Here is a 26,308-nt window from a genome sequence, read left to right on the forward strand (position 1 = left end):
GAAACTTTTTATTTTTTTTTTCTCTAAGTATCTTACTTCCACTCAAATTTTAAGATACGTTAGATGATTAAAAATAGAAGAAAATTATTTATTTTGTAAAAAATTATGAAGCACCTATTCACCTATCTTTAATCGCTACTTTCGATCTTATAAGGACTGTCATCCACACTGGAATTATCACAAGTCACTTCAACTTCAATTGGGGTCTCAATCGATAGAACCATCACACAACATTTTTTCGTTTGAACCTTAGGAGAGCAATATTCAATTCATTCACGTAACCAAAACATGTGCCAAATTTCTCCTCCTCTTCTCTGTTGCCTTTCAGGCTTTCACACACGCACGAATTTTCAAAGTGATTGCTGTTAGCTTCTCCGTGATTGTGTAGACTCGGCGTTCCCGAGTGAACGATAAGACCAACGGCGACGCCGCCGACCACCTCTTCGGCGTCGAGCTACGACGACCACGGCGGCAATCTGACGCTCGCGATGTTGAATTAAATATACTTAGTTTAGCAACGCTAAAACTAAAACCATCTTTTTGCTACAACTAGTACTACCGGATGTGAGCGTTATTGAATATACGGCTAAGCTTCGTAATTTCGGCTATCGGTAGTAGGATATTGGCTCTTAGCCATTAATCTTTATTCACTGTTTCTTATACACTATTGCACTTAATGTAAAGGTTTAACTTATCAGAGTATCTAGAAAACCTTATGATTTACTTGATGATCCTTTTGGATATGATAACATTGAAATATTTGGGTGAGATGCTACAGACGATCTATGCGCTTACAATATTTATATTATGTGGGTAACTGTACTATCAGCAATCCTCGCTACGGAGCACTAGTACGCTCAACTTTGAGTGTTAGTCAAAGGGGAGGTTTTCGCATGGCCTAGCGCACACAAGACTTAGATCAATTACACACAAAATAGGTAATCAGAGAGGATGAACTATTGCAGATGCTAAATTCATATTTTAATTTATCCTAATAAAAAATCTAATTTATTCTTGTATTCAGCTGGCTTTAGACAAACTGATGTTGCATCACTAAAAACAATGTACAAAAGAACTGTAGGTTCAATTGCCCTAAAAAATAAATAGTAGAAACTAAACAATGTAATAAAACTAACCTAATAAGAATCAAATTAATCGGATGTTTATATCAAGAGTTACGACCCTTGCAAATATTATGACAAATAGTGACGAAAATAGATTAAACTCTAATTTTATGATTATATAAGAATTACAAAAATTCAATAACCAATTTTTTTAAATCCTTACCTAGATACTTTAGGATAATTTTGAATGAATCAAATCAAAGACTATGTTAACCAAACAATCCACCAAAAATCAAAACTGAAAGACAAGATGAAGAAGTAGAGAAAAATCAAATTAGCAACTATTAACTTATGAAATTTGATCTTCATTACATTGTTAAGTTCATAAATAGCATTACACAGCACCTCTACAGGATTTTCATAAAATCTCAAACTCTAGATGAGTTCTCTATTGTTTTTCTTTTTTCTTCTCTTTATTCTGTCTCTGTCCGTGCACTCTTCTCCCTTTCAATGCCCCATCAACTCCACTGGTGCCTCCTTTTATCCAGCCTTCTCTGGTCTGGACTACATCGCGCAGACGTAAGTAGTTATGACCGAACAGGACTCCATGTCACCAGCTCCAGCTGCCTACCTGATCCTGCACAGGAGCGGCCAACCCTGGGCTCAACGTCAGGCGCGACGACTGTTTTGACTTCAGTTTCTTTTTAAACCTAGCCATGTTCATATTACCGACCAAGTTTCTCCTCATAATACACCTCTGCATAAACAAAACAAACAACTAATTTTCTCAATATTAATCCACCCAATACCACTCACATGAATATATTGCATCATCGAAATGCAAACATAGCGATTCTACTACGAGCATATTATTATTTTTTATAATACTAAATCACTTCGTTTTTACCAATTTCAACACTAAATTTATTTATTCATCGTAAATGATCTCACAATCAATCTTTTGATTTCCACTGCCAGGCCTAATCAGAATCTTGCATGTGCTACCAGCATCAAATGCGGTGATCAAACTGCCCATGTGGCAGGCGGCTAATGCAGTTGTTATCGCCCAATCACGTTGGCACCAACGACGACTTTGATTTGAGAATTGCCTTTTTGTTTCCAGACCAATGAAATCTGGTCCAGTCCTACGATCCCATATCTTCTAGACATTCTGTTTTTGCGCATTTGGAAAAACGGTTTTGGTACTTCGTTTGCATGTGAATTTCTGCTCTGCTGCATGATTTTTTTGTCTTTTCATCTATTTTTTCTGCCCATCAGATTTACACATATAAGTACTCAAATTTAAAATCTTTTATATTTAATTATTGTCCTTAAATTTTGAAATTTTCTTAAATTTGAGTTGTACGTTCTAAAACCATCCTGACACATGTTGGCTGGATGACTATTGGTGTAGCACCCCGGATTTCTACAAACCCGTAGGCTACCGTCTCTCATTTAAACTTACACTAAGTCTAAAAATTATTAGAAATTTTAACATAGTTTCCTTTGCATTTGTTACTTTCTCGAACCAATAAAATTCCACATAGTACACATGCATTATATTTATAAGCGGAAAATAAACATCATAGTCCAATCCAGGACCCAACACAACTCGATACGATTCTAAAACCTGGTACACACTACCAACTCTACCAAGTAACCATTTAATTGACCAACTAGCAAATACCATTCCAATGCTTTAAGGAATAAAACTAATTATGGATGTGTGTGAACTCCAGCGTGATGCTACTTCCATCCTATGCATGTCGCCATCATTTGGTACTAGAAACCAAATAAAATACAAGTGTGAATAAAAACACTCAGTAAGTACAATATATAATTGAAAGAATAAAACGACGAGTCAATATCCAATAGAAAATCAGAATCAAATGAATTATTTCTTGTCTTTTGAAAATGTTATAAAGTTGTAGTTTCCGTCTAGAACGGATAACACCTGAATACATCATTAGCATTTACCGATAAAGCCAAGCAAGTAGGGGCCAACACTTACTCGTAGAAACGTGAATAAAATAACCAATCAACATATCCGGTCCTACTAGAACATGAATGATATCAAAGGAAAAACTTGAAACCTTTAATAGTAACATGGTTATGAACTTGAATCACATAAACAAAAAAAGAAATTCAAATATTGAATAAACATAATTGAAAGGACCAAGAAAAGGTTTCAACAAGGCAAATGATGCCATGCTTCTAGTTTGTCATGCACTTACCTTAACCTTGACGGAAACCTAATGTCACGTTGTCGGCACCAGAACTCTCTAAACTTAAGGAGCAAAAATACACTTAGGAACTATCCAAAGATAACCTAGAGTCCATATAACGAATACCCAAACTTGTCTCTCAAGAAAAGCCAAAAACCCCAAATACCGTTTTATTCAAAAATCCGTTATTTTTTTGTGTTTCTCACTATTTTGTCCATATCTTTTAATTCGCTCAACTTATTATTGCAAACAAATACATCTAGCGAATCTAAAGGAAATTTCCTATAACTTTGCTATTATGGATTTGTTCGTTATCCTTCTCCAACTAAGTCAAAAATAGATAAACAAAATACTAAATAGATTAAACTTAATCGAACAGCAGCAGTATTTTGTTGATTTATCCTAAACTGCTTATCGGAATTGAATGAGACCAGCACCATAAGAAAGATATCAACGAGACCTACAACTTTTGTTTTAAGCTTATAGCCAAATTTAGCACCATTTAATCTCAATTTTTGAGCGCTTCACTCAAATCGGATTGTACGATCCCCAAATCCGTAGATGAATCCTACTGCCAAAATTGATCTATGAGCAGCTAGGGACTAATTAGGGTTTATTCTTGCAGGGATGAAGATGATCCAATGATGAATTTTGATGGAATTGCGAAATCCTTCTTCTTCCTTTTCTTTTCCTTCTCTTCTTCATCTCTTCTCTTCTTTCTTGTTTTTCTCTTCTCTTCTTCCTACCTCTTGCTGCTGCCCTCTCCCTGCCGCACAGTAGCAGCAGCCACACCACGTTACAGCGTGCAGCGCAATGAGTGGCAATGACGGGGCTAGCAGCAGCTATGCATCGGGTTGCGACGGCGACGCAGGTGGGTAGAGGCAGCAGGTGTGATAGGCGGCTAAGGAGGTGGCATGCGGCTAGGATTTAGCCGGCCGGTCCGCTACCGCCTTATATGAGCAGCACCCGAAGCCGAGTCGGTGTCGTGACTGACTCGGTTTTGATTCCTTTATTTTAAGGGTATTACAATTGGATGGTTTAATCGGACAGTCAAAAATCCAAATGATATATGTCTAAAAGTTTCATGAGAATGATATATGGACAGCCCAAAAAAAAAAGAAAAGAAAAACTAACTACAGACTTCTCATATCTAATCACACATTTAAAGCGATTATTCATCATGGATCCAGTATATCGATAAATACATACCAAAAAATAAAACAAGCATGGAATTCAATTCATGTCATTCCTTCTCTTGAAAGGCAGGGCATGGTGGTCATGGTTGCCACTGATGAGGGGTAAGACATGATGTATGAGTCGAACCCTCCGTTCTTTATCAGCGCAAGAGATTCCAAGCTTTGGTGTGTCGGTGCCATCTCCGGTAGTGGCATGTCTCCATTTAGGTACTTGACGACTTGCCGCATGCTAGGCCTCGCATTGGAAAGGGGGTGTGAACACAGCAAACCTAGGTTGAGCGCTAGGGATGCCTCACCGACATTGTAGCTTCCATTGAGCCTAGCATCCACAGTTTCAGTTAGTGACCTTCTGTGCCAATGGTGAACAACCCAGTCAACCAACACGAGCTGGTCACCATGTGAATTTTGCTTGATGGGCCTTTGCCCACAAGTGACCTCGAGAACGAATACGCCGAAGGCGAAAACGTCGATTAGAGGGGTTGCTTTAGTGGAGCGACCAAGCTCGGGAGCTAGGTATCCTATGGTGCCAACCACATGAGTTGTGTGCGGGTCGGCACCATGATCATACAACCTTGCCAGACCAAAGTCACCAAGTCGACCATTCATGTCATTATCAAGTAGCACATTACTCGCCTTGACGTCTCGATGGATAATAACTTTCTCCCACTCCTCGTGAAGATAAAGCAACCCAGACGCAATCCCCTTGATGATCCGAAACCTCTGGTCCCAATCCAGAACTTGCTTAGCACTGTCACCATACAGATGCTTATCAAGACTCCCGTTTGGCATGTACTCGTAGACCAAGAGAAGTTCACCTTTTCTCCTGCAGTATCCAAGTAACTGTACGAGATTACGATGTCGCAGGCGGCCAATGCTAACAACCTCTGCTATGAATTCCTTCATGCCCTGCTTGGAGTCGTGCGACACCCTCTTGACGGCGATCTCCAATTTTGATACGGGAAGCACTCCCTTGTACACCCTCCCAAACCCTCCGACACCAAGTAGGTTCTTGTTCTTGAATCCATCCGTGGCACGGAACAAGTCCTTGTACGAGAACCGGTGCGGCCCGAACTCGACCTCCCAATCTTCCCGCAGCTCGACGTACCGGAGCCGTCTCCGGAGCAGTAGAATGGCAATGGTGCCCACGGACAAGATGAACGCTGCAGTGGCTATTGGTGGGACGATCTCTGCCACCATGTCTCGGTGCTTCGGGCCAAAGCGGGGCAGCTTCGGCAGCTTGGCGACGTCAATGGCCGGAGCAGGCCCGTCCATGGCAAAGCTCCAGCCGAGAACGTAGTGTCGCGAGTTGAACGAGCCCGTCGCCGACGAGAAGCCCACGTACGCCACGTCGGTGAGCACCGTGGAGAGGTCGTACGCGGTGGAGAGCAGCGGCTTGGCAGGTTTGGCCATTTTCAGGGGCGCTAGTGTCACGTTGATCCGTCTCTCCTCGCCGTCGTATTCCACCCACACCTGCATGGCCTCGCCGCTCGCGAGCGTCAGGTTGCGGAAGGCACCGCCGCCGTGGTCGTCGTAGTAGCCGGCGCTGGCCGAGGACACGGACACGAGGCTGTTGACGTCGATGCCGACGTGGTTGCCGTTGATGTCGCGGAACTCGTTGTTCTGGTCGGTGTCAACCTCGACGCCGAAGAGGTGGTCGGCGGCGTCGCCGTTGGTCCTGTCGTTGACGAGGCCGAGGTACTGGCTCGGGAGCGCGGCGGAGAAGTTGTAGCTTGCTGGGGCTACGAAGAGGACGATACCATGGCCGCAGGCGTCCGGGTCCGGGCAGAGGATGCCGAACACGAACGCCGCCGAGAAGGACCGCGCAGCCGACGTGCCGTTGCGCCCCTCGCGGAAGAGGAGTGGCACCGGGTGGATGGCGTGGGCCTTCTGCCGGAGCGTGCCGTTGGTGAGCTCGAGCAGGCCGGCGGGCCGCGTGACGACGGCCGCACCGTCGAGCCTGAGGTTGGCGCCAGCGAAGCCGGAGTATACGAACTGGTCGCCGCCAGCACCGTCGCTGCCGGCCGCGTCAATCTTGACGCGGACGAGCAGGGAGCAAAAGCAGACGATGAGTAGTAGTTTCCTGCGACTATGAGGCACAGACATGGCTTCGTCCTCTGAAAATCCTCGAGCCCTTTGCGGTTGCACCAGCTGAGTGAGAAGCGTACGTGTTTGGAAGAAGCTGACGCGCGGGTAGCAATCGATTTCGTGCGTGTGTGAAAAAGGCTGGCTGAGGAAGGTAGAATTTCTGCCGGTACGCAAGCCTGGGTCTCGGTTAGGTGAGTGAATTGACTGCTCTGCTAAGATTCAGAGGAAAATCCTATCTGCTGAGACCTCAATTGGAGTAAATGTGCCACATCGTGAGCATTCCCGTTGATTCTCAGTATTGATACCCTGTTCTGGAACACGGGAGTTTCACCAAAATTTCATTGCAAACAACACACCACTCTTGTGCCATCAACTTGTGTCCGGATGGTTTTTGAATGTACAACTCAAATTTAAGAAAATTTCCAAAGTTAAGTACAATAATTAAATATAAAAGATTTTAAATTTGAGACTTATATTTGTAAATCTGACGGGAAGAAAAATTGAATGAAAAGACAAAAACTTCATGCAGCAGAGCAGAAAAATCACATGCAAAAGAATTACCAAACCGTTTTTCCAAATGCGCAAAAACAGAATGTCTAGAAGATATGGGATGGTAGGACTGGACCAGGTTTCTTTGGTCTGGAAACAAAAAGGCGATTCTCAAATAAAAGTCGTCGTTGGTGCAAACGTGATTGGGCGATAACGACTGCATTAGCCGCCTGCCACACGGTTGATTTGATCCTTGTAACACATGCAAGATTCTGATTAGCCGTTGGTTTGATTCTTGTATGAGATTCTTTACAGAAAAGTCTCCGTGAAACCCTGATTTACGCTGTTTGTTCTGGATCTAACAATCTAATTGAACGCAGGTAAGAAAGTAGATAACACATATCACACGAAGATAGAGATCTTTCTGTGGGAACCGGTCTCATATAATTTTCTTCCTCCTTACACTAGCTAAAGTGCTATCTGAATTTTCTTCAGATGTAAATTCACAGATTTATACAGGTGTGGGGGGCACGTCACGCTTGCGTGTCTATCGATGCAAGTGATGAACTCAATTAAGTAGCCGTCTAAAAGATAAACTAAAATTAGGCAGTCGAATCGGATAAGCAACACACGCATGCATGAGTTACTTGTAGGCGCCTCTGCTGATTATTTTCTCGCAGACGTCAGAGATATACTTATCGCCGCCTCGCCTGTTCACATGAATCCACATCCACCGGTCTCGCAGACTTGGAAAGTTGGAGGCCAAAAACAACTCTTACACTACGAGCAGCGACAGCTTACAACCATGGTAGATACGCTAGGAAATCATACAGTGTACGGGAAATGGACCCAACAAAGAAATCCCCGTCTCTGCTTTGAGCCTTTGACAACGATGCGTTAGCAACTAACCAGGCAAGCCATTCGTAGTTCAGTCCAGCGTGAGATCTTCCGTTCTTGCAGTTTCTCAGAGCTCTTACAGGTTATGGAGGTTGCATGCTTTCTTCTACCTGTCGTCCTTGTCCTCTACTGGTTGAATCCTGCTGCGGCCGTCGGCGGCGGCGGCGGCGGCGACGGCCAGGACCAGTTCGTCTTCTCGGGCTTCGCGGGCAGCAACCTCACCCTCGACGGCACGGCGACCGTCACTGCATCCGGCCTCCTCGAGCTCACCAACGGCTCGAGCCAGCTCAAGGGCCACGCCTTCTTCCCGGTCCCTCTTCACTTCCGCGCGTCTCCGGGCGGCACCGTGCGGTCCTTCTCGGCCTCATTCGTGTTCGCCATCCTCTCGACCTACCCGTCCCTCAGCTGCCACGGCATCGCCTTCGCCGTGACGCCCAGCACGGACCTCACCTCCGCGCTGGCCGCGCAGTACATGGGCCTCGCCAACATCGACGACAACGGCAACGCGACAAACCACTTCTTCGCCGCCGAAATCGATACCATGCAGAACGTCGAGTTCCAGGACATCAACAACAACCACGTCGGCGTCGACATCAATGGCCTCCGCTCCATGGAGGCGCACGAAGCAGGGTACTACGACGACCGCAACGGGAGCTTCCATGGCATGAACCTGATCAGTGGCGAGATGATGCAGGCGTGGGTGGAGTATGATTCGGACGTCGCACGGATCAACGTCACCATCGCTCCCATTGGCATGTCCAAACCAGTAAGGCCACTCGTCTCTGCCGCATACAACCTCTCGGATGTGCTAGTGGAGCCGTCATATGCCGGCTTCTCGTCCGCGACCGGCCCCATCAACTCCCGGCACTACATTCTTGGTTGGAGCTTCGCCATGAACGGACCTGCGCCGGCGATCGATATCGCCAAGCTGCCAAAGCTACCTCGCCTCGGCCCGAAGCCTCGGTCGAAGGTCTTGGAAATCCTGCTGCCAATTGCCACCGCAGCATTCATTATCACTCTAGGCATTCTTGCTGTTGCACTTGTGAGAAGGAGAATGAGGTATGCCGAGCTACGGGAAGATTGGGAGGATGAATTTGGACCGCATCGATTCTCGTACAAGGATCTGTTCCATGCAACCGACGGATTCAAGGACAATCATCTTCTCGGGGAAGGAGGGTTCGGCAGGGTGTATAAAGGAGTGCTTTCCACATCTAAATCAGAGGTCGCTGTGAAGAAGGTGTCCCACGAGTCGAGGCAGGGGATGAAGGAGTTCGTCGCCGAGGTTGTTAGTATTGGCCGCATCCGACACCGCAACCTCGTGCAGCTACTCGGCTACTGCCGGAGAAAAGGTGAACTCCTTTTGGTATACGACTACATGCCAAATGGCAGCCTCGATAAATATTTGTCTTGTAAAGGGGAAACGCCAATGTTGGATTGGGCTCAGAGGTTTCGGATCGTCAAAGGTGTTGCCTCCGGTTTGCTGTACCTTCATGAGAAGTGGGATAAAGTTGTGATTCACCGGGATATCAAAGCAAGCAACGTACTCCTTGACAAAGAAATGAATGGACGGCTCGGTGACTTCGGCCTTGCAAGATTACATGACCATGGCACCGATCCTCAGACCACACATATGGTTGGCACCATGGGTTACCTCGCTCCGGAACTGGTGCGCACAGGCAAGGCATCACCTCTCACAGATGTTTTCGCTTTTGGCACATTCCTCCTTGAGGTCGCATGTGGGCAAAGGCCTATCATGGAAGATCCACAAGGCGATCAACTTTTGTTGGTCGATTGGGTACTCGAGCACTGGCACAATGGGACGCTCCTTGAGACGGTGGATACTAGGCTGCAGGGCAACTATAACACCGATGAGGCATGCCTGGTGCTAAGACTTGGACTGCTGTGCTCGCACCCTTCTGCAAATGCAAGGCCAAGCATGCAACAGGTAATGGACTACCTTGATGGAGACGCACCAGTTCCGGAGCTGGCATCGACACACTTGAGTTTCAATATGCTTGCCCTATTGCAAAACAAAGGGTTAGACCCGTATGTTGCGGCATATCCTCCATCATCAAAGATGAGCTTCGGAACTGTATCTGACATATCAGGAGGAAGATGATACTCTGAATCTCTCTTATTTGCATGGTGCTTTATGCTACCATGTATGTTTGCTTGGCACAATTTTGCCATCTCTTATAGCCATATGGATTGGGTCCTACCAAAAATATATAGCAAGCAGGTGTAGTAGAATCAGGAACATGTGGTAAGTGATAGATATGCTGAAAATCCTTTTTCCACATGGGCTGTTCTGTCACAAGATGCCGGTGAGAAGAAGCAAGCTAGGAAGCTTAGAGAACAATTGATCCGGCTGCTGAGGGCAGAGTAAACCCTTTGATACTGATAGACTGCCCAAAGTACACAGCACCTTCTAACTTTTGCAGTAATCCGATGAAGTGTGCTGAAGAAATACACTTGTGAATTGAGTACCAGAGATACTTTTCTTTTGGGATATTTGGTGAAGTGTACATTCTTCTGAAGAAATATCATCTCTCGTTTTAGCCTGTGTGGTAATTCTGTTACAGAGGGTGTATAGTATCTATTAACTACAACCGATAGTTGCAGGCGTCTGTGTTATTTTCCACTTTTAGTAAAACATGGGACCAAATCCAGGGCCAGGCAGACTGACTAGTAATTGACTCTGACCTCCATGAATTTGGGATCAGAAAAATGTAGCTATCAACAGTCAAGAGCTCGCAAGAGCTTACTCTACTTCTTTCTACTGACTGCGCCTCACTTGGTTTTGTTACTCAGGAGCCATAGCTTCTTTTCTTTCTTTCTTTCTTTTTTGAGAGAGAAGATGGCCATAGCTTGGTGAAACTCCTGTTTTCACATTCTTCTCAAAATGGGACTGTAGCACATCCGACAATAGGCCTGCGTGGGATTTCTGTTGCTTAACCAGCCCAAATCAGCCTACGGTGATTACACCGTTACTACCACCATTCATTGGAACTATTTGGAACAGCCGTACTTTATGGGCCCAAATTTTTTGCAGTGGTTGGCCCGTTCGAATTAAGATATCGGCCCACTACCAGGCCGATGCGTATTTTTTTTTTACACTACTGGAGCTCGTAGTTTTGGATGAGGTGCTATAGCTGATCCATGCGTGTCCCATTTCAGTGCTCTGAGGAAAATGAGCTTCTTCTTTTTTAAACCAAGAGAATGAGAATTCAGAAGTGCATAACAAATTAAAACATTGTTTGATGAGTTGCTTGATTTCACTACTTGACGATTTGCAGTTTCTTATGGCGAAATATCATTTCCTGTTCTGCGCTTGAGGCTTTCATGGTCTCTGCACCTCTTGCAATGACCTGGCTTAAATTGCTGTAAAGTTAGTACTTTGCTTCCTAAAATTGTAGCTTTTGTTGTTAGCTGTGGATGCTAGTTCATCCAGAGATGTGTCCAAACATACCCAAGATATGAAACAACTTAAGCTGCTATTACCATCGCCAGTTTAGCACTCCAATTGCACCATCATCCATTCTTGTGGTTGTGGCTGATTGCCTCATCTACTGATAACGCAGGAGGCGCCTGACTTAATTCGCAAAGTTTGACGCTAGTAGCACATAACACCAAATGAGCGCAAAATTTCCAGATTCCTTCATCGAGATTGAAAGAGGACAGCAAAATTTAATTGAACTTGATGAGCACGACATGGTATTGAATTGACGGGTGACTATGACATCTATTAAGAGGCTTGTACCAGATCGGGACTGGTATTGAAATTTATCAGTCCAAACAACGTCTGAACTGTTCCCATCGGCGTTCGCCATATCCTGTCAAAGACGGCAAGGGAACTTCGTGCTAAAATCAATGAAAATGACAACGGAACAAATTACGAAACATTTTTTTCAATATGGTCTATGAAATGGGAAGCAGTTTACAAACTTTTCACTCTACATGAAGAATAGATCTTGAGAAACAGTACTGTCAAACCTCCATAAAAAAGAATTTTTTTCTATATGGGACAACTGGATGTCATATTAACTTGAAACGTTCACAAGTAACAACCAAGGGCATGGGTTCAAATCCGAGAAAATATGAAAAATCCAGACCAAGAAATCAGTTGAAGTTGTACTCTGATCTTCAAACAGGGAGACAGGCGATGCACCACAACGGATGGATTTGTAGCCCAGTGGCAACACCTCTATAGGTGGAGTGAGCCGGGGGGGGGGGGGGGGCGCACATCCTGTAAAGTGTCTAAAGAACACTGAGTAAGGAAGACCCTGGTCTAAAAAAAATAAAAAAAAGGTGACGCACCACTAGGCTATGCAACAGTTGTCTTTAATAAATTAAATATAACATATTTAACCTTTTATATTTGGATTTACTTTTCAGCAGAAAATTATACTGCATTCTTTTGACATGTTAAATTGACTTGGAACGATATTTTGATGTATGGATCGACGTAAATATAGAAATATGCAAATTAAATATATCTTATGTTGATGAATATTACCAGTTCGACAATGACAAGCCGGACATATGGGCAGGGTTAGACCAAATAAGAACTCCCTCCGTCAAAAAAAATAAATGATAGGCGTGGTTCGACTTTTGTAAGCTCTCGAAAATTGAACTAATTGATTATCATGCAAGCTTCTATAGCTGTATGCTTCACCGAATGTGAACTACTTAGCTCTTAGTCAGGCGAGTATATGGGATATGACTAAAATTATTCTTCAGTATGATGTGTCGAATCTCGTTGCTGCTCCGAAGAAAACTACTTTTGATCTTTCTCGGTGGGTTTTCGCGATGGAAGCACGAAGTATGGTACTGATACACTTCACCGAAACCGGGATATTTTATTGCACCCACGATTGTAATTCTGTGGTAGATGCTTTAGCAAAGTATAGTGGCAGCCTAGGTGGGGATGATCATCATCTATAGCTGTACTATTTTCTGGATTTCATAACCAATCATGTGATAAGTGATTTAATTAAGCCTGGGTCTAATGGAATCTGTTTTCCACTAAAAAAACTATTTAGCTCTTCCACTGCCTTATGACTTGTGCAGCTCTTGGCGAAAGAGCGAAGCGTAAGACACACGCCACAACTTTGCTTCGCTCTGTGAAATTGCATTTATCCTCTATTGCATCAAACACAAAGTGACAACCATGCCTGGCAAGAAGCTTTTGCTCGTATGCTTTCTAATCGTGGGCATCAACCTTCTTGTAGCCCGGAGCTCCGATGACGACCACCTCCACCAGTTCGTCTACTCCGGCTTCGCCGGCAGCAACCTCATCATCGACGACGCAGCTTCCGTCACAGCGAGCGGCCTCGTCGAGCTCACCAATGGCACGCTTCGGCTCAAAGGCCACGCTATCTACCCGACCCCGGTGCGCTTCCGCGACGGCGGCACCGTGCGGTCCTTCTCGTCCTCCTTCGTGTTCGGCATCCTCTCCGCCTACCCCGACGTCAGCGCCAACGGCATCGCGCTCTTCGTCGCCGCGAGCAAGGACTTCTCGGCCGCGATGGCGGCGCAGTACCTCGGCCTCCTCAGCAGCAACAACAACGGCAACGCGACCAACCGCGTCTTCGCGATCGAGCTCGACACCATGCAGAACAACGAGTTCAAGGACATCAGCGACAACCATGTCGGGATCGACATCAACAGCCTCATCTCGATGAACTCTACCAACGCCGGCTACTACGACGGCAACGGCGACTTCCACAGCCTGACGCTGATCAGCCACGAGGCGATGCAAGTGTGGGTCGACTACGACGGCGAGACCAAGAAGATCAACGTAACCTTGGCTCCCCTCAAAATGAGCAAACCTGTCAGGCCGCTTCTCTCGGTAACATACGACCTCTCAACGGTGATCCCAGACATGGCATACATTGGCTTCTCATCGGCTACAGGCTTAGTGAACTCGAGACACTATGTTCTCGGATGGAGCTTTGCCATGGATGGGCCTGCGCCGGCCATCGACATCGCGAAGCTGCCCAAGCTGCCCCGTGAGTTCCCAAAGCCAAGATCCAAGGTCATGGAAATCATCCTGCCAATAGCCACTGCAGCGCTAGTCCTCTTTGTGGGCACAACTCTTGTTCTACTTAGGAGAAGCCAGCTGAGATACACTGAGCTCAAGGAAGATTGGGAGGTCGAGTTTGGGCCGCACCGGTTCTCGTACAAAGATTTGTTTCGTGCCACGGAAGGTTTTAAGAACAAGAACCTATTGGGAGTAGGAGGGTTCGGCAAAGTGTACAAAGGAGTTCTTCCCGTGTCTAAATGTGAGATCGCCGTGAAGAGGGTGTCACACAACTCAAAGCAGGGCATGAAGGAATTTGTCGCCGAGATTGTTAGCATCGGGCGCATGCAACATCCTAACCTTGTTCAGTTACTCGGTTATTGCCGACGAAAAGGTGAACTACTTTTGGTGTATGAGTACATGAAGAACGGGAGCCTTGACAAGTACTTGTATTGTCAAGATAACAAGCCCACTCTAAATTGGGTTCGGAGGCTTGGTATCATCAAAGGAATTGCATCCGGCTTGCTCTACCTCCATGAGGAATGGGAGAAAGTTGTCGTCCACCGGGACATCAAGGCGAGCAATGTGTTGCTTGACAATGGAATGAACGGTCGTTTAGGTGACTTTGGGCTTGCAATGCTGTATGACCACAGTGCCAACCCCCAAACCTCACATGTGGTCGGCACCATAGGATACCTCGCCCCTGAGATTGGTCGTACCAGTAAGGCAACTACACTCACCGACATATTTGCCTTCGGCATATTTGTTCTTGAGGTCACTTGTGGGCAAAAGCCCATCATGCAAGATTCAGAAGACAACAACATCATGTTGGTAGACTGGGTGGTCGAGCATTGGAACAAAGGATCGCTAATTGAGACAATGGATACCAAGCTCCAGGGTGACTACAATGTTGATGAGGCATGTGTAGCGCTGAAGGTAGGTTTGTTATGCTCACACCCCTTACCTGAAGCAAGACCTAGTATGCGGCAAGTCTTGCAGTACCTCAATGGTGAAACGCCTGTGCCAGAGCTGGTTCCGGCACAACTAAGTTTCCAAATGTTGGCGGTGATGCAGAACCAAGGGTTCGACTCGTACATCATGTCGTATCCTTCGTCAGTGGAGAGCATCCAGAGCATTTCCAGCCTTGTGCAAGAAAAATAAGAGGCATTTTAACATAGAGTTTACCTTTTTGTTTCTTATTTGTACGCACGGATATATGTGCGTTGCATCTATTTTTATCGTGATGGTATGGTAGTATGATAAAAAAAAGGGTAGTAGATGATGAAACTCAGCTTCTGTAAATTCATTTTCAGCAACAGGCAAGAGTTGATGTCCAATTATCAAGTTTCATTTATTATCCTTTGATGCTATTAGTTAAATTGTGCTCTCGAAAGAAAAGGTGCTACTAGTTTGATTTTTCGGGTACATCTCTACGGCCGAATATAAATCAACTTTGGCTGAACAAAATAAGTATTTTGCATATAACACGCTGGATGACGCGACACCTTTGTTCCGAACATAGGTACTAAAAAAATTCTTTTCTTCCAGACATGCCTGGTGTAGGACGCTAAACATCAGCTCTCACTGTCAGCTGCAGAGATCGGCATCGTTATTTAATATGACACTTGTATACACAAGTTGGACAATTAAGCAGGTAACATAAATCTGGAAGAGAAAAACAGAGAAGATTTGGCAGTACTGATCTTTCAGTCCGAACGTAATCCTTGGACTCGACCGTCTCATAGCTGTCTAGTTGAGTTCAGTTGAGTGTGAACGCCTGTTATGATATTACTATTAGCCACCAGATGGCTTTGTTCTCCTCTTTTAGCTCTGGTTGACTTGACTGACTCGATTGGTCGTTTTTCCTCCAATTTTCTACAGTCTCTTCACCTCTGATTTTTATAGACTTGACTGATTGACTGAAAGGCCGGCCAGTCGTCCACGTTCTTTCCGATGTTCAAACTAGCACGTCACCTGTAATACCAAAAAGTTCACAAAACAATTATAAATAAAAAGAGTGTGTTGACCACGGGAACACAAATATTTGACTTTTAGATCTATTGCTCAAATGAACGATTAGAGATCACAGATACGTAGATCTTATCGAGATGATTCTATTTTGCTTTTAAATATCCCGTTTGGACACTTTGTGACTCCATAATAAGTCTAATAAATCTAGACTACTAGATTAAAAAAAGATAAAGTCGTGGATGGATCGACCATCACGCCGATCTATCTAGACTTCTCCCGAGTCAAGCCGACTCACGCCCCTTTTGAGCCCACCACCTCCCTACCAGTCGCCACCCTCGTCGTGTCGCTTCGTTGCTACCCTAGGCTTTGCATAAATCAAGGAGATTTACTGTCAAATCCCTTTATAGATTCCTTACCTTTGAGGGTGTATCGAGCAGGGGGGCTCAGACCATCTGGAGATGCAATCTCCCACTTAGAATTAAAATCTTCCTGTGGCAAATGCTGCACAACAAGCTCACTGTTGCCACTTCTCTTAAGAAAAGAGGTTGGAAGGGGAGTGAGAGATGTTCCTTATGTGGCAAACCTGAGACTGTAGACCACATTTTCTTCGGTTGTGTGATCGCCTAGTTCGCGGATTCGAAACGTCTCGCGTTTGAATTTGTATTTGAAATTGTGTATGTAATATTGCGGGCGTGCCAGTATACAGAGTATACAAAAGACAGGAGAATGTAATAATCAAAAATATGTAACTTTATTCATTAATGTCGAAATCATAAAGTACAGTTTCTCATATACATTTTTACTCCACAACGCACACGCTATCTGACTATCTTCACGATCTGGCGATTGCTTTGTCTTGGTTCCCGGGGCTTCGTGAAGCTCTCCGGTTAATTACGCCCGTCTTCGGGCTACCTCCGATTAAGTGCGCTAGCGGTCGTCATACCGAGGTCGTTTCCGAGTCTGCAAGGCTGTAGTCACACGCAACAAAGACCAAGCAAAGTAAGCGTTAGCAATAAAATGCGGTAAAGTACGGGACAACAGTCTGGCATAAGCTTTTTGGACTGTTTATGTATCCCGGATCATCATCGGCCACATAGGCCTCAGAATTGTGTTTTTATGAAGAGGTGGGCTAGGAGCACAGCACGACGCGTAGCTTCGACCGAAAGCAGCAGCATGGCCACAACCGGGAGCTTCGACGCCGTGCTTGACTCACTAGCTCCTCTTTGGGCCTCGGACTTGTCCTCATCGGCCGTCTCCGAAAGCAACATGCAAATATGCCACAGAGGCAAAGCCACAAAGGCAGGGTGATCACTTGCGGGCCACGCAGGCTCCAGCCACAACGGCGCATTTATTCTCTGCCACACAGGCACTATGCCACATAGGCGAAGAGCAATCACTAGAGTATCAAGCCACAAAGGCAACAGGTAGCAAGAGGGCTCGGTACAGTAGAGAACCACCTCTCTGAAAGTAGCATCATTAGCTCTTTTTTTTTATAGGTAATCAAAGCCAACTCTCCCTCCCTATACCGAACCATCTCTGTCCAGCCACACACCAGCAAGCCATCATCGTATTTGTTTCATATCACAAATAGCAAAAGGGAGAATAATAACAATAGGGCGATGGAATCAATAACAAATCCCACACACCTAGCCGCACAAGAACAGCGCCATCCGACAACAGCACCTCAAAGTAAACTCCAACCAACACCGAGTAGCAGATGGCATGGGGGCAAGCACTATCACTAGCCATCTCCACATCGACCAGGAACAGAAGCAAAACCTAACTGCTTGAGATCAACTGACAACAGAAGGGGGTCTCATTCATAAGCACCCACCAGGAGGCAACAGTAACAGGTAATGGCAAGACTTATGGGATAATTGAAGCCCGAAACTGCTACAACGTATGGCCGGAAGCGCCAAGCTTCAACGGCGCACGGTCGGAGTCCAGTGCTTCAATAGCGCATGACACAGAGAGTAAAGGGTGGCCGGGGCTCAACAGCACAACGGCATGCTCGGGCGGCGCGTGGGCGGCATAGAGTATAAGGGAGAGTCACGGCTGGGCCTCCGTTTTAGCATCACCGACCCATGGCGAGGAAGTCAGCAGCACAACGGCAAGGCACCATAGACCGACGACAACATCTCACCAGCGAAGAGCACCGCAGCACGAAGGCCGGGGACAAGCACAGCACAGCAACCATACGTGCACAGGCAAGATGACAAACAAGATAGCAGCCGGGCTCAAAACTCGAGCACCACGGCGCACACAGGTCATGAAACGACAGCCGGGCCTCAGTTTTAACATCACCGGCCATGGCAAAAGCACGACGGCACGAAGGCCGGGCTATCATAGAGCAGAGGGGGAGAAGAGCAACGGCACAGCCGGAGCACCGGCTATGACGGCAAGGCCGTGCATCACAGAGAAAAGTCACGGCCAGGGCTCACCTTGGGTCAACGTCATGGTGGCGATGGGGACGGATCAACAGCGCGCTCTGATCAGTGACGGGGAAGCAGCAGGGGCGGCACCCTTCAAGGCTTCGGCAGAGCACGAAGGCAACAACACGAGGTAGCGGCGAGGTGGCGGCGCAGAGTAGCAGGGCTCCCGCATGCTCCTCCAAAAAAAACTCCTCTCCCCCCGGGCACCCCCTCCCTGCACCTTATATAGGCACGACACGGGGCTCTCCTGCAAGGAGATAATCATGAGGCCCACCTCAAATCCGTTGGGATTTCCTGAGTGTTGCAACCGGACTCCACGAATCCGCGAGGAACCCGATTGGGGAAGAGGAAATTCCGCCCAAATCCAGTAGAGATAGGAAGGGATTCCGTTGGGGATTGAAGATAGAGATGGAGAGGATTCGGTTTGTTGGAGATACAGGGGAAAGGGAGAGAGGGCGCCGGCATGGCTCGGGCGACGCGAGCGGCGCGGCCCGTGGACCAGGGGGCGAGGCGGTGCGGCGCAACAGCTTGGTGCGGGGCAGCTCGGCTGCGTGGGAGAGCGACGTAGGCCCAAGGAGCATGGAGGGAAAAGGGGGAGAGCCGGCTTGGCCGGTGGGACGCGCGGCTCGAGCGAGGTGACGGCGCGTGTGAGGGAGAGAGGCGGCCGCTCGGGTGTGTGAGGAAGAGGAACAGTGCCCAGGCGCCCTAGGGTAGCCGGCGTATGAGGATAAGGTGGCCCGGGATGGGCCGGGCCATCCTGATGAAGAAAGGAGGAGGGGGAAAGAGCCGGGCCGGGCCGGCCGAAAGAATGGGCCAGCTGAGGACCCATTTCTCTTTTTTTCCTTTTTTTATATATATATGTATACATGTACGTATGCGTATACGGGGGATTGCAACTGTCCGTGGTAAAATACCATCGTACAAATGCCCCCCACCAAGTTGAGCCCGCGCGAGGCAAAGAGCGGGTCTTGACTTGGTGCTCATAAACTTGAAGGATTAAACAGCCTCCGAGTATCACCCCGGAGGCTTTCGCTGTGTCCACTTTGCGGAGCCAACCAGCTACGAACATTTTTTTTTTAGTTGTGGCGGACAGACGCACCACTCTTGAAAGGGAACATCTCAACTTTACTGCGGCCTTGGGAGGCGCCAGCCAATATCGTTGAAAAGGATTCGACCCCGCTGCGATCTTGGGAGGTGCCAGCCAACGTTGTCATAAAAGGTAGAGGACTCCACTGCGACCTTGGGAGGTGCCAGCCAGTGAGGATCTCTTAAGAGGAATTTTATCAACTCTACTGTGACCATGTAACAATCACGGTGCCAGCCAACAGGGTTGAAGGGTTTCACAGCTCCACATGAACCGCACTGGCACGCTTCACTGCTCCCGATAATCCTTAGTTGTGATGAAACTCAGCGCCACACCAGAGGTGATCCCCGATTCCACTACGACCTTGGGAGGTGTCAGCCAGTGTTACCGAAGAAAAGACTAACTCCACTGCGACCTTGGGAGGTGCCAACCAGTGAAGGTGAACACTCCACAGATTCGTCAACACAGAGATGGTGTACTTCTCTGCTTGCTCGAGCTACAATAGCTGTGAAAACATGGTTAAGCAATAAAAAGGGGAAATGCATACTAACAGCCCTGTTTGATGCATTCGGTGTTTTGAAATATGGGCTTTTCTTGTGTCACCGAGCTATGATGTGACCCCAAGATACAACCACAAGAGACTCCTTCCTCAGGAGACGACGAAGAGTCATGATAGTTGTATTTAATTGTACGACACACCAGTGTACGTGTGAAGAACACATGTCTAAAAGTGCTTCTGAAAACGATGGGGGCTCCCCAAAACTGCCTCGTCGGCTAAAGCAAGTTGACAATCCTGTACTCCTTGGAGGCTGAATTTGTGCATGGTATGGATCAAAGATAGGTAGAAAGCAAGATGTGGCATTGTTGCCTCCATTTTCTACGAGGGTGGTGAATGATGGTCACTCGCCGACATTCGCGGTCTTCATGCCACCCATTGATGGTGACTCTCTTGCACTTTGATGTTTCTTCTCCCTTAAATTTGGGAGGATTTTGACTGGATGACACCTTCGAATGGGTGTTTTAAACATTGGTTAACCTTCGTTGGGTCTTTGAATTTGCTTGAACTTGAGCTTGATCTTGAGAATGCGAATGCCTTTGAGATTCCACCATCCACGCTCTGTGGTACTAAACCTCGCGGGCAACTTTTGGTGTAGCAAGGCCCTTGTTTTGATCACGCCGGGGTGGCAAGAAGCTTCACACATACCCACAACTTGTGTCGAGAAGGTAGCCCTCTCTTGTTCTTTTCCTATAGTCGTCCCCGGGTGAACTTATGCTGGGGTAGAAGAGTACAGGATTAACAACGGCTGGTCACTTCAAAGGCAGAATGAGTCGGCCTCGACGCCCAAGCATAGATAGAGGAACATGTGTCTTTTGTGCAGTGTGTTTATTATCATAGCTTAAAACTGCCATGACACTCCGTACATCTCTGGAGGCGAGTCATGCAAGTAGCCATACCTTGAAACCGCAACTCGGTGACAGGTAGAAAAGCCATGATCACTGTTGGGTGGATCGACACCCTTTATTTTGAAAGACTTGTATCGAGCCCCGAAGTTCTCCCTTTTCAATGTTGATCCAAGGGGAACGGAGGACGGCTCTAAGCGATAAACTTTTGAGAAAACGACCATTAATAGGGGGCATTGGACGAACGCCCTCCTGGTTAATGAGTTGGTAGGCACCTCCGTCGTAGACTTGTTCTACAACATAAGGCCCTTCCCATTTTGGCTCAAATTTGCCTTTGCTTTTGCCGGTGAGTATAATCGGGCGCCTCAAAATGAGTACTAGCTCGCCCTTCCTGAATACGCGAGGTTTGACAAGCTTGTCATACGGTCGAATCATGTTTTGTCGATAGAATTGTAAATTTTGGAGAGTGTTGAGGCGCTCTTCTTCAAGGGCGTCCAGTTCTTGGAGCCGAAGGTGAACTTTTCCGTCTTGTGTGATTTCATTGTGTACGGCAATCCGGAGCGCAGGAAGCTCCAGCTCAAGGGGCAACACGGCTTCTGTGCCGAAGACAAGTGAGTAGGGCGTCGATTGTGTGGGGGTATGGATAGTGACCCGATACGCCCATAATGCTTCGAAGAGACGGTCATGCCAATCCCTCTTATTTTTTGTGACTGTCTTTTTCAGAATGCCCACGAGGGTCTTATTAAAAGCTTCAGCCAAGCCGTTGGCCTGGGGGTAGTACCCTGTGGAATAGTTCCACTGAATCTTATATTTTTCAGCAAACTTGTAGATCTTACTTGATTTGAAGGATAATCCATTGTCAGAGGTAATGCAATGAGGAACTCCGAAACGGTATATGATGTTACGCTCGAGGAAGTTGATGACGTTGTCAGATTTCACCTCCCTCAAAGGAACTGCTTCTGCCCACCTGGAGAAGTAATCAGTGGCGGCGAGAATGAATTGCTGCCCTTTAGAAGAGGGCGGCTCAATCTTTCCAATTATGTCGATACCCCAAGCGTCAAAAGGCCAAGAGGGTATAGTCGGGTGTAACGAAACTGGGGGACGATGCTTGAAGTCCCCGTGTATCTGGCAGTCATAGCAAGCTCGTGCCACTTGAATGCAATCGGTCATCATACCGGGCCAATAGCCTCCTGAAAGCTTTAGGCTATGGTACATCTTTGGCCTGCTCTGATGTCCACCACAAACACCTGTGTGTACCTCTTTCAGGGCTTTATCTGCCTCACTTCGGGACAGGCATCGAAGAGGCATCTCATGCCCATAAGAGCGTCGATACATGACTCCTGCTTTGTATATGTATGAGGGAAGTCGCCTTTGCAATTGACGTCTTGCGGCAGGGTCACTTGGCAGGCTGCCGTGTTTAAAATAATCTAAGAAAGGCTTGTGCCAATCTTGTTTATCAACTTCGGTAGTCACCACGATGTTCACTTCGTGGTCTTCGGGAATGAGCTCGAGTACGGCTGGTAGAAGCCATCTTTCTTCGATTTTCACTTCTGCTTGCCCATCAGGTAATACGAGGGCTGCAGCTAGCTTTGCAAGAGCGTCCGCTGAGGCGTTCTTGCTTCGAGGGACGTGTCTAATTTGTATGAGTTCAAATTTCTCCATGAGTTTGTGAGTGGCTTCCCAATATGGGACCAACTCAGGTTTGCGCACTTCATAGACTCCATTAACCTGTCTCACAATGAGCTGAGAATCTCCGTACGCGTGAAGAATATGTATCTCCATGGATAGTGCGAGAAGGAGCCCAAAGATGAGGGCCTCGTACTCGGCTTCATTATTGGAACATTCCTCTTTAAGCAAGGAAAAGGAATGGTATAAAGTTTCACCTTTGGGGCTTTTAAACACTATTCCTGCACCAGCTCTCCTACGAGGAGTCCCGTCGGGGTCAGACTCCGTGCGTGAAGCACCGTCGAAGTAGAGTTCCCATGGAGCCTCCATGTCAATTGTGAATACTTCCTCATCGGGCAATTCTGTGACTAAGGGCGAATTATCCGGAACGGGATGCGCCGCTAGGAAGTCAGCCAAAGCTTGTCCTTTAACGGCTTTCTGAGGAACGTATGTGATGTCGTACTCCATCATCAATAATACCCATTTTCCGACCCTACCTATAAGGGCGGGTTGACTGAGAATGTACCTCACAGGGTCCGCTCTCGCAATAAGCTGGACCTCATGTGCTAGCAGGTAATGCCGTAGCTTCTTGAGTGCAAAGATTAGTGCTAAGCAAAGTTTTTCAATGGGGGAGTAATTACATTCAGCTCCCACCATGGTTCTACTCAAGTAGTAGCATGCAACTTATTTTCCTTCGTCGTTAATCTGCCCAAGAAGGGCACCGACGGAAGCGTGTTGTGTTGCGATGTATAAAATGAGAGGCCACCCTTTGATGGGGGCCATCAGCACCGGTGGATGAAGCAAATATTGCTTAATGTTGTCGAAGGCGTTTTGGCATTGCTCGTCCCAAATGAACGGCGCGCCTTTCATCATGAGTTTGGAAAATGGCTGAATTCGCCCGGACAAATTAGAGATAAAGCGTCTTATGTACGCTAATTTTCCTTGCAAGGACTTGAGTTCTTTTAAATTTTTTGGTGGAGGCATCCTGAGGATCACCGTTATCTTCTTAGGCTCGATTTCAATGCCTCGGTAGTGGACGATGAAGCCTAGGAAAACGCCGGATTGCACGGCGAAGGCACATTTGAGCTGGTTCATCTTGAGTTGGTACTTACGCAGTCTTTCGAATACGATGCGCAAATCTTCTTGATGACGCTCACGCTCTCGGGTTTTGACCACCAAGTCATCGATGTAGCATTCTACGGACTGGTGGATGAGGTCATCAAAGATGACCGTCATAGCGCGCTGGTATGTAGCACCTGCATTTTTCAAACCAAAGGGCATTACTGTATAGTAAAAATTACCCTTCGGGGTCCTGAATGCTGTGTCGATGGCGTCGTGTGGACCCATCTTGATTTGGTTATAGCCGGAGAACCCGTCCATGAAAGAGAGGGCTCCAAAACCTGTAGTAGAATCGATCACTAACTCGGTGATCGGAATAGGGAAGTCGTCTTTCGGGCAAGTGCGATTCAGGTCACGGAAGTCTACACAGACCCGGACTTGCCCGTTCTTTTTCATTACCGGAACGATATTAGCGAGCCATCGAGGATATTGCACCTCTTTGATGAATCCCGCTTCAATCAACTTATTGACTTCGGCAATAATGTCATCTTGTAATTCCGGGCGGAAACGCCGCGGATGCTGTTTAATGGGTCGAAATTGCGGATCTATCGCTAGTTTATGAGTAGCAACACACGGGTCAAGACCCGGCATTTCTTTATACGACCACGCGAAACAGTCTCGATATTTCATTAAAAACCGCTTATAATCTTCGCGCTCTTTGGGTGAGAGCGTAGCACTTACAAAAGTGGGGCGAGGATCATCCTCACTCCCGAGATTAATCTCTACAAGCTCATCTACAGTTTGCTGCCCGCCGTCCTCCAACTGGTAAGGAGCTGGGGCAGCATTGAGGATTTCTCCGTGATGAATTGGCGTCGCTTCATGTATCTTGGCTAAGAGGTATTGCTCATCTCTCAAGCCATGTCGCGCGTTCGCAGCAGCGCAGAATGATCGAGGCTGATGAGGGACTTCATATATCTCGATCAAGTCCTCTTCATAGGATGGCATTTCTTCATCATCCTCGTGCCCCCGGTCTTCTCCTGCACAAGTAGTATTACACATAACAAATTCGGAAACATCTTCATACTCTTCGTCGCTCTCACATGCGGTGAAGGGACGGTAGCTGAGTCCGTACCTAGTACGAGGGAGACGACCCTTTTTCACGAGTCGTTCTGACTGGCTCCACCATTCTTCACACACGTTGGGTGGAGATGGTAATCGTTGATTCCTTCGGAGCTTTATTCCGGACCTCTCGAGTAAGGGGACCATGCTTGGTTCCACCCTCAAAGTCCCAATGATCTCCTCCTTATCCGATTCAGTATCTGGAAAATTCAACACAAGGTTACAGCACTGAGTATGTGGAACCTTATAGAAAAGGGTCGGGCTTGTGTATCCCTGAGGATCAGGAACAGCCCAGAGTTCTAATGGTGTAGCAACTGAAGTGTAAAGTGATGGAAGCGGAAGAAGAGGGGAGCTCGAGGCCACCTTCTCTATTTTAGCGACTATCTTCTTCACTCTCCCCTCTTTATGCTCAGGGGATGTAGAGGTGACTACTTTATTAGTCACCTGAAGTGTTTGCGCAGCGGTCGGAGGGGCATCTATTGAGCCCTCATGCGCTGTTATAAGAGGTTTTTCTATATTAACATTATACTCGAAAAGTATCGGGGAAGGTGTATTCCCTTCAACTTTAACGGAAGGCACCTCTATCCAGGGCCTTGCTTCTGACCTTGTCAGGGTAGTAGTCATTGATGATGCTGACGAAGAGGCCTCCAAGTTCCCCAAGATTAAGGGCATCGTGGAGGTGGGAGATGCGGAGTTCCAACTCCAAAACGTGCCTGAATTGTCCTCTTTGATTGCCCCCGGTCCTTGTTGTCATCGAGACACGGGAGCATACGATCGAGGCTTTCCTTGGTCCCTACTGCCACGAACGCGGGGGAAAGAGCCTCGTTGTCTTGAGCATGGTGTGATTAGGAACTCCATCTTGGAACTGGAGGATGTTGGGTCGGGTGTGATCATGACATCCACTGCTGGGGTCGAGCGACCCAAACGTTCTTCTCCACCGGCACTAGGGAAGAAGTACTTAGCATCTGCATGGTGCACTTCTTGCACTGTGTATGGGGACAAATTACCGATGATTCGATGTTGTTCTCCTTTATTATCCACGAACTTGAAGCATTGGTGCAACGTAGAGGGAACAACCTGGTATTTGTGTATCCAAGGTCTACCCAATAGCGCCGAGTATGATGTCACAAACTCGATGACGAAGAACTTCACCTTAAAGCTGAAGGTGGACATTTGTAACCTCACGGTGATGGAGCCCAACGCCTTGCTCCCATTGCTGTCGTAGCCACATATGACCACGCTGGTTGGCTCAAGATCATCCATCGTATACCCGGCTCGTGTCAAACTGCGAATAGGCAGAAGGTTGACTGCCGAGCCAGGGTCTATGAGCACACGACGAAGATGTGCGCTCCCAATGTTGCCTTCAATGTATAGTGGTCGATTATGATTACTCGTCTCAACCATCTTGTCTTCCTCGGAGAATGAAATTTCGTTGGCTTCAGCAAGAGTGCTAAGGAGCCGGTGTTTGGCCATAGCCGTCTCGTATATGTGAGGAGTCTGTAGAGCCTTGATTAAGGCCTCTCGCAAGTCTGGCATTAGCATCAGTGCATCATAGACGCTTAATAGCGCTGGAATGCACTTTAAATGAGCAATGACGTT

At 47.0% G+C, this 26,308-nt stretch overlaps 3 protein-coding genes across 3 annotated transcripts; 2 read left to right on the top strand and 1 right to left on the bottom strand.

The window, feature by feature from the left end:
- Positions 1 to 4,323: 4,323 nt before the first annotated feature.
- LOC133892412 (L-type lectin-domain containing receptor kinase SIT2-like) lies at positions 4,324 to 6,927 on the bottom strand. Its single transcript, XM_062333170.1, has one exon. The coding sequence runs from the start codon at positions 6,586 to 6,588 to the stop codon at positions 4,528 to 4,530; it is 2,061 nt and encodes a 686-aa protein (XP_062189154.1). The 5' UTR covers positions 6,589 to 6,927; the 3' UTR covers positions 4,324 to 4,527.
- Positions 6,928 to 7,753: 826 nt separating this feature from the next.
- LOC133892413 (L-type lectin-domain containing receptor kinase SIT2-like) lies at positions 7,754 to 10,517 on the top strand. Its single transcript, XM_062333171.1, has one exon. The coding sequence runs from the start codon at positions 8,042 to 8,044 to the stop codon at positions 10,073 to 10,075; it is 2,034 nt and encodes a 677-aa protein (XP_062189155.1). The 5' UTR covers positions 7,754 to 8,041; the 3' UTR covers positions 10,076 to 10,517.
- Positions 10,518 to 12,853: 2,336 nt separating this feature from the next.
- Positions 12,854 to 15,169, top strand: LOC133892427 (L-type lectin-domain containing receptor kinase SIT2-like). Its single transcript, XM_062333187.1, has 2 exons — positions 12,854 to 13,047; positions 13,188 to 15,169. The coding sequence occupies exons 1-2, from the start codon at positions 13,014 to 13,016 to the stop codon at positions 15,137 to 15,139; spliced, it is 1,986 nt and encodes a 661-aa protein (XP_062189171.1). The 5' UTR covers positions 12,854 to 13,013; the 3' UTR covers positions 15,140 to 15,169.
- Positions 15,170 to 26,308: the final 11,139 nt, after the last annotated feature.

This window comes from Phragmites australis, chromosome 15 (assembly GCF_958298935.1).
Source record: "Phragmites australis chromosome 15, lpPhrAust1.1, whole genome shotgun sequence".
Lineage (NCBI taxonomy): Eukaryota > Viridiplantae > Streptophyta > Magnoliopsida > Poales > Poaceae > Phragmites > Phragmites australis.

What these genes read in the sequence shown, in the direction of transcription:
- LOC133892412 (XM_062333170.1), bottom strand. Translation starts at nt 6,588, where the DNA reads ATGTCTGTGCCTCATAGTCGCAGGAAACTACTACTCATCGTCTGCTTT.
- LOC133892413 (XM_062333171.1), top strand. Translation starts at nt 8,042, where the DNA reads ATGGAGGTTGCATGCTTTCTTCTACCTGTCGTCCTTGTCCTCTACTGG.
- LOC133892427 (XM_062333187.1), top strand. Translation starts at nt 13,014, where the DNA reads ATGACTTGTGCAGCTCTTGGCGAAAGAGCGAAGC. An exon ending in TCTTGGCGAAAGAGCGAAGC is followed by an intron (nt 13,048 to 13,187) that starts GTAAGACACACG and finishes ACCTTCTTGTAG; the next exon opens with CCCGGAGCTCCGATGACGAC.